This window comes from Neofelis nebulosa, chromosome 14, assembly GCF_028018385.1.
Source record: "Neofelis nebulosa isolate mNeoNeb1 chromosome 14, mNeoNeb1.pri, whole genome shotgun sequence".
Taxonomy (NCBI): domain Eukaryota; kingdom Metazoa; phylum Chordata; class Mammalia; order Carnivora; family Felidae; genus Neofelis; species Neofelis nebulosa.
Genome location: NC_080795.1, coordinates 11,570,002 through 11,586,983, shown reverse-complemented (window position 1 = coordinate 11,586,983; position 16,982 = coordinate 11,570,002). Strand labels below are relative to the sequence as shown.

Sequence of the window (16,982 nt, the reverse complement as noted above, 5' to 3'; positions counted from 1 at the left end):
GTTCCAAGCGAGTGGGACATTAAACAGAACAGGAAGGCTGTTGTGAACGGTCAGGAGTCACACGTGATTTGAGTGTTTTGGAGATAGTTAGGATGGGGAGGGATGGGGTTAAAGAAATTTGATCCCACGTGGGCAGGAAATAAAGCAAATTAGACATTTTTGAACAGAGGGAATGTGGTGAAAGCTGCATTAAAGAGAAATCGGTTGGGCTTTATAATGCAAATGCTTAGGAGCTGGGGAAAGGCAGAGTTGGAGATGGGGGGGCAGGGTCCAAGGTCCCAGGTCCTGGAGGTTGGGGCTCCATGGCGGGAGAGTAAGAGTAAGGGAGTTGATGTCCGGTCTAGAGATACTCAGCTTGAGCTGACGTGAAGCCATTCGGAAGGAATTGTCCACGGAACACCGGAGGAGAGTTTTCACAGAACGTGTGTGAGCGAGTGCACAGGGCTGGGGAGAGAAGTTTGTGAGTTATCATTGCCTCTTCAGCCGTAATTTACTGCTTTTTCCATTCCTCATGATTCATTCTTTTGTACTTTAGTGCTGTCGTGTTATTTATGTTAATAATAAACATCATTTATCTTGAAGATAGCTTTCTGTTAGGCCGCCATGAAATCTTCAAACTTCTTTTTCTCGGTGACAAATAAGTGATTATAAGGCTGCGGCTTGTCACAGTTTCATAACTTTGGACAAATTTATCTATTGCTGTGAGTTAAGTACATTAAGATTAACGTTTCACGGGTACTAATGGCTCAGCAGCACAATCAATTGCAGGAAATTTGAATTTGTGAGCCATGTAGCAGAAGCTCAAAGATTTTCTCTTAAACTGTGAAAGGATGCTTTACAATTGTTATCGGATGGTCAGCTTTTTTCTTTTTTTTTTTTTTTTAATAGGCAGGGATGATGGTCACGATGCCGATAGAGAAATTATGGATCTTTGCTTTTCCAGTTCTCTGTGATACCTACCTTGTAATTCATATGAGGCCACATGCATTGAGGCCTCGGGGTTGGCGGTAGTAGGGGTGGGGGGAGAGCAGTAGAAGTGAGGAAAGAGTTGGCTTTGCTAGAGAAAACCACTTTCTTCTACTCAGACACAGCCAAGGTGGGAGGAGACCAACACCTTTTGTCCTTGGAGGGAGAGTGAAGGGAGAGTGGAGAACTGCCCATTGTTTTGATTGAAGACTTCTCCCTTTTTCAGCTGCTAAGGCAGAGTCCTGCTTGCTGTCTGTCACCTTGAGCCCCGGAGACCCTGACGGAGTGAGAGTGTAGGCAGCAGATGTAGTGATAACACTCCTAACCCTTAGACTCCTTAGAGACGGTCAGGGGCACGTAAATACTTGGGTGTCACCATCACTTGGTCGGCCGCTCTCCATTCCCAAGATGCTTCATCCTGCCTCTATGCCTTTGCTGCCTGCAGAGAACTGATGCTGATGAGTGCAAAACGTGCTAGAAATCTCAGAATCAAGAGAGTATGGTGAGCGGGCAGAGAGAGGTGTGAAGAAGCCGAGCTCGGAAGATACAGCTCTCCTTGTGTTGCAGATCCTGAGGCTCGGACAAGTTAGTGACTTGTGAAGTTCACGGAGCTGAAGAGCTGTGATTCTGAGTCTAAGAGTCTAAGATTCGGGATTGCTAGCTCAGAGATCTTTCAGGAGAGCCTGTTGCCTCTAAGAATTCAGGAGTGGAGTTGCAGAGGAAGTGCCCATTGTTCCCGCCTCTGCAGTCTGCACTGCCCTGCACACCATTCACACCCCAGAGCACGGCTGTACCGTCAGGCTTTGAAGTTAGCTTCCAAGTTCCCTTGACTGCTAAGGGCTGTCTGCATGGACCTCTGCTAAGCCCCCCTTGGGCTTGATTGGCCACTTCATCGTTTTCTGAGCCATGTTCTTAATATCATCTGCCTCTCCATTCAGACTCATTTGTCCCTACGCAAATTTTGGAGCACATATCCTTAACATCGTGCGTGTCTAGTAGTAAGTTATACACGGGCACCAATATGGGTTTTGCCTGGATCTGTCTTCTTCTGTTCGTACAATTATGTTGGGAAGCACAGGGAAATGAAATTTTAAAAAGGATGAAAATAAATGGGTAGAAGTTCTAGTCTGTATTTTCCGTTCGTATGTGGGTTGTTTTGTCCCTCCACTCCTCTTCCCTACAGGAACTACACTTAGGCTTAGGAGAGTAAACTGCAAATGCTCTCACTTTAATTGTTAGAGTCCTTTGTCTTTATTCATATTGCTGCTAGAATTGTCCACATCTAAACGTCCACTTGTTTCCACACTTTTTGTTTGGTCGCTTGTGCAGCCCGTATTGGTTAGGGTTCTCGAGAGAAACAAAATATATACTGAGCATATGTACCTGACACAGAAAGAGACCCTGAGATTTGTTTTAAGTAACTGACTTATTTGATTATAATCACATGGCCGGTCTGGAATCTGCAGGCAGACCGGAGATTGGAAACTCAGGTAGAATTGTTATGTTATAATCTGGAAGTACTGTTGCTTCTTCTTCAGGGGACCTCAGTCTTTGCTTGACAGGCTTTCGACTAATAGGGGGAGGCCCACCACATCACCTGTAGAAAGTACTTTCGCAGGGGCGCCTGGGTGGCTCCGTCAGTTAAGCGTCTGACTCTTGATTTCAGCTCAGGTCATGATCTCATGGTTCGTGAGATGGAGCTACGCATAGGGCTCTGTGCTGACAGCGTGGAGCCCGCTTGGAATTCTCTCTCGCTCTCGCTCTCGTTCTCTTTTCTATCTGCCTCTACCCCACATGTTCTCTCTCTCTCTCAAAATAAATACATAGGTATTAAAGAAAAAGGACCTTCACAGCAAAACGGCTAGACTGGCGTTTGTCCAAAAATCCGAGCACCATAGCCACGCCATATTGACACATGAAATTAAGGAGCTTTTGTGGTACCCTCCTAGCTTATCTTCCAGTCTCCTATGGCCATCTTCCACTTCTTTTCCACCCTCCTTCTGTCAGGAGACCTTAGAAGGACAGACATCGGCATGGGAACATTTCGTTCTAAGCAGTGTAAGTAATAATAATCCTCACTGTGCTAATACCTTCTTAGTGTTCCCCAAGATACAGTTAGGATAAATTCAAAAGTTCTGTGCCACCGGAACCCCTATACCTTCCAGCCTTGTCTTTCCTGTCTTGGACAGACTTACGTACGCTCTACTAGCTACTCTCAGAGGTACTTTTACTTCTTCCTGTGCACTGATAATTTCCTGTCTCTATGGCTTTGCTTTATGATACAGAAGCAAGACTAGTATAAAGCAAAATATAAGATGGTAGGAATCAGGAGGGGGCTGAGAGAGAACAGAAGTCAATGTGAATAATTCAAGCTTTTGAGCTCTGAAAACACTTCATTAAGGTGGGGAGAGAGGAAACGGTGAGATAGATGGTGTTATGGGCCGAATTGTTCCCCCCTCCTCCATTCATATGTTGAGGTCTTCAGGATGTGACCATATTTGGAGACACAATCTTTATGGAAGTAATTAGGCTCAGATGAGGTTGTTGGAGTGGGCCCTTAACCCAGTACGACTGGTGTCCTTATATAAGAAGAGGGAATTTGGATACAGACACACACGGGGGAAAGATGATGTGAGGACGCAGGGAGAAGGTGGCCATCTACAAGCCGAAGAAAGAGGCCTCAGAAGAAACCGAACCTGCTGACAGTGGCCTTGGACTGTCAGCCGCCAGAACTGTGAGAAGATAAATTTCTGTCATTCCCATCACCCAGTCTCTGGTGCTTTGTTATGGGACCCGAGCAAACTCCTTCAGGTGGAGTGAGGAGGGGCTCAGGGAGCGCGGAGAGGGCTGAAGCGGAGAGGCGGCAGAAACGTGGAGTGTTACCTTAGTGGATCGTGCATCTGAGTTACTACTACTAGGTTACGGCCGATTTCCACAACGTGTTGGACCTCAGCCTGGTCCTTGAATTAACCGTGTTCAAATGGTGGGGAACAGGGGTCTTTCTTTAATGGTGTCTTACAGCGAGAGCAAGAGCCTCCAGGAGAAGAGGGTGCCCAGTTAGTACCAGAACAGAGCTTTGTTTTCCGAATCTTGGGTCCCTTGTTGATTGTGACGGATGAATCTCTTCTGCCTCTCAACTGCCAAGTCGCAGGTGATTATTTAAGACCCAGATGGTAGAATGAACAACAGGTGGTAGAGATTCTCTGGCTGTTTCATTTTGTGTTACGTGCTAGTCACACAAGAGTCACAGTGAGCTTTCGTTATTATCCTTTTTTAGCTTGGGTTGGCTGAGGTGACAGCATTTCCCTTAAAAAAAAAAAAAAAAAGACTTCGTCTTTTTAGAGCACTTTTAGATTTATAGGGAGACTGTGGAGACATACAGAAAGTTCCCATATAACCCATACCCAGTCCCCTGTTATTAACATATTACCTTAGCATTTTACATTTCTTATAATTAGTGGAGCAAAATGTATACACACGTAAGATTTTTTTATTTTTATTTTTTAATTTAATTTAATTTTATTTTTTTTTAATTTTTTTTTTTAACGTTTATTTATTTTTGAGACAGAGAGAGACAGAGCATGAATGGGGGAGGGTCAGAGAGAGAGGGAGACACAGAATCGGAAGCAGGCTCCAGGCTCTGAGCCATCAGCACAGAGCCCGACGCGGGGCTCGAACTCACGGACCGTGAGATCGCGACCTGAGCCGAAGTCGGCCGCTTAACCGACTGAGCCACCCAGGCGCCCCTTAATTTTATTTTAGAGATTGAGAGAGAGAGTGAGCGAGTGGGGAGAGGGAGAGAGAACCTTCTGTGCTAGTCACACAAGAGTCCTGGCCATTTTCCATTATCCACACTGAGTGCGGAGCCTGACACGGGGCTCGAGCCCACGACCCTGGGATCATGACCTGAGCCGTAATCAAGAGTCAGATGCTCAACTGACTGAGCCACCCAGACACCCCTATACATTAAGTTTTAATTTTATTCAGTTTCCTTAGTTTTAAGCTATTTCTTTTCTGTGTCTCAGGAGCTCACCAGTGATACTGTGTTACATGTAATTCCCGTGTCGTCTTGGACTCCTTTTGTCTGCGACCTTTTCTCAGGCTTCCTTGGCTTTTGTTGACCTTGACGGTCTTGAGGAATACTGGTCAGGCGTTTTATAGAATGTCCCTCTACTGGGATTTGTCTGATGTTTTCTTCACGATTAGACTGGGGTTTCAGGTTGTTGGGAGGAAGACCATAGGGGTAAAATGTCGTTTTCACCGCATCCTGTCGAGGGTGCACGCTATCAACATGACTGATGACTGTCGATTCTGACCTTGCTCACCTGGCCCAGGTAGTGTCTGTCCCGTGTCTTCACAGTAAAGTTCCTCTCGGAAACCAAGTCACTGTGTGAAGCATATGCCTAAGGACTGGGGACCCTCGATTTCTTAAACACAAAATACCCTGGAGCAGTTTTTGAACGCAGGGTGTGAGTAACGATGTTGCTGAATTACAAGGAGTGGCAAAGCAAAACACAAAACCATGCTTTTTTTTTTTTTTTTTTTTTTTTTTTTGCTCCTTTTGTTTCAGAAAAAAAAAATACTTTGTAATGTTGCTATGTGAAGTAAGAAAAATGTTGATTGGAACGTTGCAATTTGTTGAATAAAAATAGATTTCAACCTTGGGCCTTCTTTGTTTATCTAATTAAGGCGGTCAGTTCTTATCTGTATGCTGTATACTTATCTGTACCACGGGGACTCCCAGGCTATTGTTACAGCCAGAAAAGGAAAGATTAAAATTGGTCTGTCTTTCATTATTAATTGAAATGTTATAGAACATTGTTTTCTCAGAGGCAGTGCCTTGACAGTTACATTTATTGGGTGGTCACAGTCCATGTTGGTTTTTCAGAGCCTGTCCTAGCTTGGCCTTGAATGTGGTCTTTTTCTAGGTTACTGTTTCTATTGTAGGCAGAGGATTTCATTTTCGCCCTCTAGTGGTCAGCTTTATCATCTCAAATTCTAGCTGGACAAATTCAGAGGTAGAAAAATCAAATTACTGACTATTCTCGTGGTAATTTTCCCCTCACGTTTTAATACGGATGCTAAAATGACATGGTGATGAATTTTAGCTACCTATTTTTGGATTAGAACTAATATTTAAATGGGACAGTGTTTTAAAGTGGTAAGTAATTCTAACTTGATTAAAAGCTATAGTGATGAAAGATAGCATTCCAGGTGGACGATTTACCTAGCTGCTGCTTTACTAAGAACCTCAGTGGGCATTTGAATTTAACCAGCGAATGGAATCTGGCTTCTTGCAAGTGTTTTATCACTGCTGTAGGAGCAAGTGCATATTCTAGATAAACTTGAAAGCTACAAAGCTTCATGAAGCTAGGAGTGAGGGAGTCCTCTAGAGCACTGTTTGTCATTCCTTCACAGATAAAATTTTATCTCCGCGCAGGAAATAGCCTTCTTTTAGAGCTCTACATCAACATTCATTATGTTACCGTGACTTTTAAGAAGATGCAGCATTATAGGGTGCTATCTCTGTTTATCCTTAAGAGAGTTGAAATAATTTACCAGAACTTGAGGCTGGCTTTGTCTTATTCTTGATGGAAATCGTGGGTGACACAGTATTTGATTTTGCAGGTACTAATCCCTGGAATGAGTTCTGGTGTTTGTGCCCAAACCCGAAGTTTTGTTCTGTTGAGAACTAGAGGGGGATGCCATTTAAGGAACGGCAACTAACTCAGTGTGAAATCGGCCACTCCCCTTAGATGCAGTCCTGATTATGATCAAAACGTAACTCAAGAGGCAATGATCCACTGAGCATTGCTTCTGTTCAGAAATAAGAAGTGTTGGGGGTGGGGGGTGCCTGAGTGGCTCAGTCAGTTAAGCATCCGACTTCGACTCAGGTCATGATCTCGCGGTTCATGAGTTCGAGCCCCGCATCGGGCTCTGTGCTGCTCAGAGCCTGGAGCCTGCTTTGGATTCTGTGTCTCCCTCTCTCTCTGCTGCTCCTCTCTCTCTGTCTCTCGAAAATAAACAAACATTAAAAAAAAAAAAAAAAAAAGAGGTAAGAAGGAAAGAATTCCTACAGAGCGCCTGAATTAAAGCAGTGGTCTGTTTGGGTCTGTTGGGTATACTTTTGTTTCATATGATACCATAGAGATGTAATAGATATAATTTAGGAGAAATGGATGTCTCTTTGTTCTCACTAGAAATACGTTAATGATGAGGTGACCTGTCTGTTGTTTACCCAGCTCCATCTGATCCACTGGAATGCCACCCTGTTTGGCAGTATTGATGAGGCCGTGGGAAAGCCACATGGAATTGCCATCATTGCTTTGTTCGTTCAGGTAAATGGTCTTTTGCTGTGACTGTTGGATTGTTCAGAGATGCTTATTTCTAATTTCATTTGCAGAATATTTTTTGTTCTTTCTCAATTTCGTTACTTATTAAACTCCTGTGCAGAAAACACAGATAATTTAAAGTTGGAAAACTTGATTTTTCTGGCTCATGGGAGAGCAACCATATTCACTGGTAGAATGTGGTTCATTTAGTTAGTAGAACTGTTCTTCAAACTGGCCTTCAGCGTCTTGGGCGAAGCGATGGAGAAAGTGTCTCCCGAAGGCAGAGTTCACTTTATTAATGAAAAAAAAATGTTTTTAGAAAATGTTTTTGGACCCTGGCTTTCTGTGAAATTGAAGAAAAGTCAATAATATAATCACATAGTAGATTGTTTTAGCTCTTTATTGTGAATAATTTTCACTCCAAGAAGATTTGAAGCATCTGATAGAAAACAGTGATAAAGTAAGATGTTGGTAGCAGAGATCTTGGTGGATATAGTCAATAAATAAATAAGTTTAGATTTGAGCTCTGTGGTGGGCAAAATAATAAATGAACACAATTTATTACATAAATTTTGTGAAACCTACAAAAAAACAGACCACATACTTTCAAAGGTAAAAATTTTAATCTAGTTCCTCCCGCGAATCTGTTTAACTTTGTCTTATCACCCGTTGGATGTCCTAAAAGGTTAAGAGGTGAAAGAGATCCGGCTTTCCCCTTCCCCATCCTACAGAAGAGAGACCAAGGGCCAGAGAGGTTAGGCATTGTTTATAGTCACAGAGACTTAGTGTCACTGACAAGACCAGGAACCATTATTTCAAATAAACGTGGTTCCAAGCTGCCTCTTGGAGAATGTGGGACCAGAGCAGTAATATTAGCATAGTGATCTTTAGTAACTTAATCTTTGAAAGAGAGTTGGGCCTTTGCAAACCTGCTTTTCTTGTGTGTGGTATAGATATCTTTTCTTCTCTTCTTCATTTTTTTTTAAGTTTATTTATTTTGAGAGAGAAAATGGAGGAGGGGCAGAGAGCGAGAGAGAGGGAGAAAGAGAGAGAGAAACCCAAGCATGCTCCACACTGTCAGCACAGAGCCCCACGTGGGGTTCAGTCCACAAACCATGAGATCATGACCCAAGCCGAAATCCAGAGGTGGATGTTTTAACCAGCCGAGCCACCCAGGTGCCCCTGGGTGGTATATATTTCAATAGTATTATTATGTACAATCATTTTCCATTATAAATTTCTTTCTCGGATATTTTCCTATTGATGTTTGAAAGCAGCCATCTGGTTTTAGCCTGTTAATATTTTAAAATCAATATCTTGAAAGTATGACACATGTCCTAGAATTGAAAAACAAATTCTTACAGTTTTAAATGAACCTTCTTACTGTTTACTTCATGGGTCTTTTACAGGCAGGGCCCTATATTACTTCTGTTTTATGACTGCATTTTGTAAATGGAAGGAAATCAGGGCATCAGGATATCAGTAAAAATGTTTTTAATTATAAATACACATTTTGATAATCTTTAGTGTTCCTAAGTGTGCTAGCTACTGAAGTCTATTTTTTGAAACCTGAAAAAGTTATTAAGCATCCAAATTTGAGATGTTGAGGCAAGAGAAGTAGAAGGCAATATCTTATTAGTAAAAACTAAGAATAAAATAATAAAATAAAATAATACAGATAACTGAGCACTCACAGAGAAGGGAAGTGACCGCATTAGATTCATCTGTGCAGTTGGTACCCAATAAATATTTGTGAGTGGAATTAGACGTGATAGTATTTTCACTTGCTGATTCTCAGCATATTACATGTGACACGCAGTAAGAGAACACTAGGTGGAAAGCCAGGACTCTGGGGACCGGGCTTCGATCTTCTAGGAAGAAGCTCCTTGTTGTAAGCAAGGGGAAGCCTAAGAGAATGCACCCTTGTTCTAACTTTCCAAAGTTTGCTGTGAGGAAAAAATCAGATTATCTAGGAGACAGTAAAGGTACAGACACTTTGAGAGCCAGATTTCATGAAGGAAAGGAGCACTGAGCAGGAGTGCCCACTGAAGCAGAAAGGAGAAGGACTGAAGTCCATCTGGGGGTCTCACACTTAGGCGAGAGGAGTGGAAAATGAGCGAGGAGGCCGCCAGAGACCGTGAGCATGGGCTCCCCGTTCAGGAGGCTTGGCTCAGGGAGAGAAAGGCAGATGGGGTAATAACTCGTGCTGCTGCACAGGGATGTTCTCTTTGTTTCATTTTGAGATCTGCGGTCTGCCTGCATTTTAATTTTGTGCAAAAAGCACTGGTGCAGATGCAGAGTTTAAAAATACTGGAAAGAAAAGGGATACTTGATACAGACAAGTTCTGGGGGAGGCAGGAGGCTGTGGGATGACGAACTTTTGTGGGTAGACTAACCTTGGAAAGAAGGAGGGGCCACCCTTTCTTCACGACAGGGGGTCAGAAGAAAGACTGGGTAGAAATGGCACGAATTTGAAGGTGGAGGATGGCTGGAAATTAGAGGAACTCATGCCTGATGGTCATAATCTCTGAGACCTACAAAGCAACATTATTTATAAAGCAAGGGAAGCATTGGTGCGGGGTTGGGTTTAGAAATAGCCCAGGAGGAGATGATAATAGCCTTGACCGTCGGTCTGGGAGACCCACTGGGGAGTGGACATCCTAGATTGTACAGCACGACATATCGTGGATGGTTCTCTATCCAGGTAGAAGCGTAGAACATTCTAGCAAATTGTTTCATTGATCTGTTGCAGTGCAGATGATTTAGGAGGACATAGAAAATTAGAGAATTGGGGGCGGTTGAAGAGGGGTCTCCTTCAGGGTAGGCAGGAAGGGAAAGAGACAAAGCCAAGAGGCCCCTGAGAGTCTTGGCTCCTTAGAGGAGTGAACGTGGAGAGAGAAAAAAGAGCGAGAGAGCTAGATGGCTGGGAAACTGTGGTGAGAGGGAATGGTCTTCGGAGCTGACGTGTTCAGAGTGAAAACAAATTCAGGGAGTGTTCTCGGGATGGGTGCCGAGGCGGAATGGTGCTAGAAACCACGGACTGCGGGGGGGTAAAGACACAGACCGGCGGTGAAGCCCCCCGTAGTGACAGCAGGAGGTGATGCGTACGAGGGAGTGACCAGTGAGTCATTTTGTAAAAACGTTGCCCCAAGTGGATCTTGACAGTGGGTGGTGCACTCAGAGGACGACGGCCCCGTGCACGTGGGTCAGAGTATCCATTGGGGCGGGGAACAGCAGGGCTCTGACCACAGCTTTCAGCCCTGTCTCTGACTGTCTCTGAGAGAGACCGCGCAGCGCCCGCTGGACAGGTCCGGGAGAGCTGCGCCTCCAGCAGACCTGAGGGGGATCGGTAGACCGGGGGGTGGTGGCCGAGCTTGTCGGAGATGCGCCGGCGCCCTGTCGCAGAGGGCTCGGTGGAGATGAGGCGGGGTGAGAAGGTGGAAGAGCACAGGGCCGTGCAGGGCCCACGGTTTGCCTTTTGGATGACAGCGAAAGATGGCGAAGGTGAGAGGTAGGAAGTGACCTGGCCTCCCTCCCGGTCCTTGGCACCAGGCCGTGCTGTCACCTGGATTGCCGTGGGATCTTGGGGACCGGGGCGTACACAGTATCGTCTGGGCTTGCTTGTGGTGGTGATAACCTCTTCGTACAGAAATTTGGCAAAGGAGGAAAGGAAGAGAGGGAGCATTCGCTGGGGTTTGTTGCAGATTTAAAACTCTCGCAGAAAGTAAAGAATCTTTGTAGATCGAAGGAGCCAATGATAGTTGAGTGCTACCAGATGTCACAACTGTTTGATGCTGTGTGACATTCTGAGCGAGGATGATAATGGGTGGTATTAATTGAATTGCCATGTTCCATGTCCTTTTGTAGTCTTATCTTCCACCCTATCAGCGCCCCCCCCCCCCCGCCCCCCCCAGATGAGGAATCTGAAGGACATAGAGGTTAAGTAAACTTGCTTAAGGCTGAAAAGTGAGTCCCGCTCAGAACCCGGACACCCAGCATAGGTGACCTTGCTCCTGAACCACGACACTGAGGACTCTTTCAACAAGTTACAGTCTGACAGCAGATGCGTTAAAGGAAAATGGACCCCATCAGGAATCCTCCAGATGCTACGTCATGGTTAACCAAGTACAACAAAGAGAGAGGTCCGTTTCCCCAGGTGACTGGGCAAAGCCTTCTGCTAACAGATCCAGGCTTCTGCACTCACGACTGCATTTGCCTTCGGTATTATTCTTTAGCTTTAGAGGGTTCATTTTCTGTCTTTAAAGCCTGTCTGAGGAACTGCAAACACTTGGAAAATAGCTGAAGTCTTGGCTGTTTGGAACTGATTGGGCTGTCTTAGGTTATGTGAGTTTCTTGTCTCTTTTCTCTCTCTCGCCCCTTCACCCGGCGTGCTTCGCAGTTGCTGCTCGTGGAGAGACATGGAAAATGGCGACACGTTGACAGCTTTTCTAGCTCCTGTAGGTCATTCTCCACACCTTTCTGTGGAAGAGAAAAAGCGAATGATAACAGTGTTTATCTAAGATTTTAAGTTATCTCTTGCTGTTGCTGTCTTCCGTTATCACAGACCATTGAAACCTGGTCGAAAAGTGGAAATCAGATGGCACTTACAATTTCTAATGTTAAAGTCAAGAATACTTAATGTCAGATTTCTTTGAAGGCTCACGTTCTTTGAAGCATATTATACACTAAAAATATGTAATGATATGTAATGTTTGAAAATAAAAATCAATGAACAGCATATTTTGATGTATTTAGGAATAAAAAGGTGATTTTACAGTTATGTCCAGTGGTAATCAAGAGATGTCCTGATTTTGGTGACTTTAAATATGAAATCACATACTTACTTTTCTGAGTTAATACAATTTTTCAACGTTGGTAAAGTCTTTATGACAATGGTCTAAAAATGCCAGAGGTAAAAATGAAAGTGTTTGGAATGTGATGAGCAATTTTAATAAGAAATATCCTTGAAATACCCTTGAAATTGTAATCATTTGATAAACAGTTGGCCCTTGAACAAACATGACTTTAACTGCATGGGTCCATTATACATGGATTTTTTATGGTATAGTACCATGTTTTCTCCTTCTTATGATTTTCTTAATAATATTTTATTTTCTCCAGCTTACTTTATTGTGAGAATACAGTATATAACACGTATAACGTTCAGAATCCGTGTTAATTGTTGCTTTCAGTAAGGCTTCAGGTCAACAGTAGGCTATTAGTAGGTAAGTTTTTGGGGAGTTAGACATTATACGTCATTTTCAAGGGCACAGGAGTCAGTGCCCCTTAACCCCCTCATTGTTCAAGGGTCAATTACATAGAGCAGAGTGGGTGATAATCCATACAGAGCAAGATGAATTTAGAATGAATTGTTGGAAATGTCCAAGAACATAGCTAATACTTTCTTATAGTAGCTTCTCTTACAACTTTAATTGCCTTTAGTAGAAGTTGACCTGGTTATTAATAAAAAGGTCATTTACTTACTCCCTGAGAAGGAAATTCAGGTGGACTTGAACTTTACTTTCTGTTAGTTATTTTGAGTAAAAGCTGAGTGTTTAAAAAATTTTGTGGTGTGGTTTATGCTTTATGTATTTCAGATAGGAAAAGAACATGTAGGTCTGAAGGCTGTGACTGAAATCCTCCAGGATATTCAATATAAGGTAAGTTATTATTTCAAAGAAAATGAAAGTACTGGTTATGGCAGAGGTCCCCAAGACCATTCTCAGATTGATGATTCGCTAAAAGGACTCATGGAATAGCTGTTATGCTCATGGTTGTGGTTGATTACAGACGGAGGACACAGGTGAAAAATGAGGGCAGTGCAAAGGTGCATGGGGCAGAGTCCGGGAGAAACCAAACACAAGCTTCCCGCTGTCCTACCCCAGTGGAATCGCCTTGGGATGAGCCTGGTTCTTTCAGCAGTGATGCGTCACGGCATGCGTGAAGTGTCACCCATCAGAGAAGACTAGCTGAGCCTTTGTACACAGGGATTTTATTGGGGGTCGGTTATATGAGCACACGGTGTCTGTGTCACTGACTCCATCACTCCCACCCCAGCCCGAGCAAAACCACGCGTTTTCAAAAATCACGTTGTCAGGGTAAACTTATCTGGTCCGGCTGGTAGAGCGTGGCCCAAGGTCTCAGGCATACAGAAACATTCGTATCAGCCAGAATGTTCCACAACCTTCGAGCCAATCAAGGCCAGTCCTGAAGACAGACCTCCTTTTGAGCAACCCAGGCCTGCTGAGCTCACCTTTTCCACTTACTGGTTGCAGGAAAGTTGTGTAAATGAAACAAAAATTACGGCACTTAACACTTCAGAAAGACCAGCATGCAGAGGCTGTAGGATCCTTTATCTCAGAGGAGGTGATTGAGTTGGATATGATTCTGTGGTGATTCAGCCCAGCTTTGCTGGAAACACAAGTTCTGTTTTAAACTGTACTTTTTAGCACTCACATTGGATTGATTGAATCTGAGTGGCCTTGGAGGGCAACAGCGTAATCCTGGGTGGCTTCTGGAGATACAGCACAGGATTCAGCGATCCAAGGCCAAACCAAAAATCAATCTGGGAGTGAAGTCTGATTAGCTCTAGGCCGGCACAAGCCCAGGACCTCTCGAATGAGGCAGCAGCCTCTACTGAAGATTTCCCGAGCAGGCTCAGAGTGAATCCAGCTACCCGAGGGAAAGCGCAGAGTAGTCAGAAAGCTGGTAAAAAGGAGGAAGGACACATTTTGACTGACACGCGTCTACTAGAAATGGATTGAGAAATTTTCTTTCATTGTTTCTGCTCAGATGGCATCAATCTTTCTGGAATACGGTGGGGTGGGGGAGAGTAAGTACGCGGGATTCTCTCTCTTTTTTCATGTTTATTTTTGAGAGTGAGAGAACACACGCTGGCACAAGCAGGGGAGGGGCAGAGAGAGAATCCCAAGCAGCCCGCGCGCCGTCAGCACAGAACCCATGTGGGGCTTGAACTCACAAACTGTGAGATCATGGCCTGATCTGAAATGAACACTTGGATGCTTAATTTTTTTTTTAAATATAATTTACCGTCAAATTGGTTTCCATACAACACCCAGTGGTCATCTCAACAAGTACCCTCCTCATTGCCCATCACCCACTTTCCCCTCTCCCCCACCCCCCGTCAACCCTCAGTTTGTTCTCAGTATTTAAGAGTCTCTCGTGGTTTGCCTCCTTCCCTCTCTCTTTTTTTTTCCCCTTCCCCCCCCCCCCCCCCGGTCTTTTGTTAAGTTTCTCAGGATCCACATAAGAGTGAAAACATATGATATCTGTCTTTCTCTGCCTGACTTATTTCAGTTAGCATAATACCCTCCAGTTCCATCCATGTTGCCACAAATGGCAGGATTTCATTCTTCCTCGTTGCCACGTAGTATTCCATTGTGTATATAAACCACAATTTCTTTATCCGTTCGTCAGTTGATGGGCATTTAGGCTCTTTCCATGATTTGGCTATTGTTGAAAGTGCTGCTATAAACATGGGGGTGCAAGGGCCCCTGTGCATCAGCACTCCTGTATCCCTTGGGTACATTCCTAGCAGTGCTATTGCTGGGTCATAGGGTAGGTCTATTTTTAATTTTTTGAGGAACCTCCACACTGTTTTCCAGAGCAGCTGCACCAGTTTGCCTTCCCACCAACAGTGCAAGAGGGTTCCCATTTCTCCACATCCTCGTCAGCATCTATAGTCTCCTGATTTGTTCATTTTAACCACTCTGACTGGCATGAGGTGATATCTGAGTGTGGTTTTGATTTGTATTTCCCTGACGAGGAGCGATGTTGAGCATCTTTTCGTGTGCCTGTTGGCCATCCGGATGTCTTCTTTAGAGAAGTGTCTATTCATGTTTTTTGCCCATTTCTTCAGTGGAGTATTTGTTTTTCGGTTTTGGATGCTTGATTGATGGAGCCCACCCAGGTGCCCCAAGTAAGCTGGATTCTTTAGTGTCTCAGATAGTTCCTAGAAATAAGGAAGAGACCAAAAGGTTATGCATTAACTTGCCCTGTTATGTCTATATTGATAAAATAATCTTATAAGAGACATCCAACTGCTGTGACAGGTCTGGTTTGCCTCTAGGGCCTGAGCATTTTAAGTGGCTCTTTGTAAAATACCGATTGTAAATGTGAACTGTTGAATAATGCCACAAATATTTTATTGAAATTTCAATACAGCTTTGATAAAAGTTGGTAAGAATTGAATATTTTCACTCAGGTGTTAGTTTTCCCTCCCTGGAGGAAGAGAGCACCTAGAATACATCGTAGAGCTGGGTTACCAAATGCAAATGGAGCAAAATGAGAGTTTCGGAGGCGGGTTATAATGCCAAGAAGGCTAGGAGCTGAGGGCAGAGCAGTGGGAGGTAGGTCATTTCAGAAGGATTCCCTGAACCAGGGTTCAGGCATTTTACACCAAAGCCCGTCTCTGGTGTGGTTGTGGTAGGGCCAGAAAAGTACCTGGCGTGGGGCCTACAGACGCTGGACAGACAGACTTAAATTTCACTCCGGGTAATCGATTAAAGGGAAAATTGAACCGTGGTAGCAAAGAAAGAACCATAAGCTCAAAGCAGGAGTATCTTGTTGGAACGAGCCGCTGTTTCTCCAGTGAGGAGACGGAATCAGGAACCCACAAATCTGTGGTGTTGAGGCTGCCGTTCAGAAAAGATGTCAACCTGGATTTTTAGTGCTAATGGATTTTTATTATACGATTTAGAAGTTTTATCTTAACATGGGGTAATTTTTTTTTTTTTCTTTTTCAGGGGAAGTCCAAAACAATACCCTGCTTTAATCCTAACACTTTATTACCAGGTAGGTGCTCATCTTGATGGCATAAGAGGAATTTTAACCGTGTGGATACGACCGCACTGTTTCCCTCATAATACATATAACTATGTATTGTTAGTGAATACAGTTTCTTTACAACATGTATTCTCCGTAGTAGGTACCAGTTTCAGGTTGCTCTGAACATGGGAGTAAACCTTTTGAAATAATAAACATTTTGTCACTTGTTCTATTATTCTTTGAAGAGTTTCCTTTGGATTTTTAGCTGTAAAAATGGCTACCTCTGTGAAAAGCACGAGCATAACATGACCTTGATACACTTCTAGGATTGGTCAGCGAGGTTCTTTTTAACCTCTGAGTGAAATAAACTTCGTATCTAATTGCAGTGATGCTATTGTTTAGGTGTTAACTCTAATCTTTTAAGTATACCTAAGCGTGTAAGAATCGTGTATATGATGCTCAAAACATAGTTTGTAGTTAAAGGTTGTTTGGTATAAAAGTTTTGTCTTTACATTTCTCTGCCTAAATTTTATGCTATTTCTTAGTGTTTTAAACAAAACCAAATAGGCTGACGCATGGTTATCTTCGGCTTCCTACATTTAACTGCCTCACGGCAAAGCGGTTTTTGCCGTGTGTTGAACACTTATCCATCATATTCGATTGTGAATTCCTCTAATGCGGAGCTAAAGATTTCTTAGGAATGATTTCTTTTGTCCTGTCATAATAGGACTTTAATATTTTACTGTTGAGGGAGCAGTATAAGACGCAGCTACAACAGAATGGTTGAAGACACAGACTTTGAAGTCAGACTGCTTGGGTTTGAATCCTGGCTCTCTGCCAGTTATTAGCTGAGCGACCTTGGGCAAATTATGTAACCCTCTGTGATTCAGTTTTTCC

The 16,982-nt window shown here is 43.6% G+C and overlaps 1 protein-coding gene across 1 annotated transcript in view; it reads left to right on the top strand.

The window, feature by feature from the left end:
- CA8 (carbonic anhydrase 8) overlaps positions 1–16,982 on the top strand; it is a 90,232-nt gene that overhangs the window by 38,207 nt on the left and 35,043 nt on the right. The window contains exons 4-6 of the mRNA XM_058699655.1: positions 7,209–7,304; positions 12,896–12,958; positions 16,064–16,112. Of these exons, the coding sequence (XP_058555638.1) occupies positions 7,209–7,304; positions 12,896–12,958; positions 16,064–16,112 (208 nt within the window). The remainder of the gene's footprint in view (positions 1–7,208; positions 7,305–12,895; positions 12,959–16,063; positions 16,113–16,982) is intronic.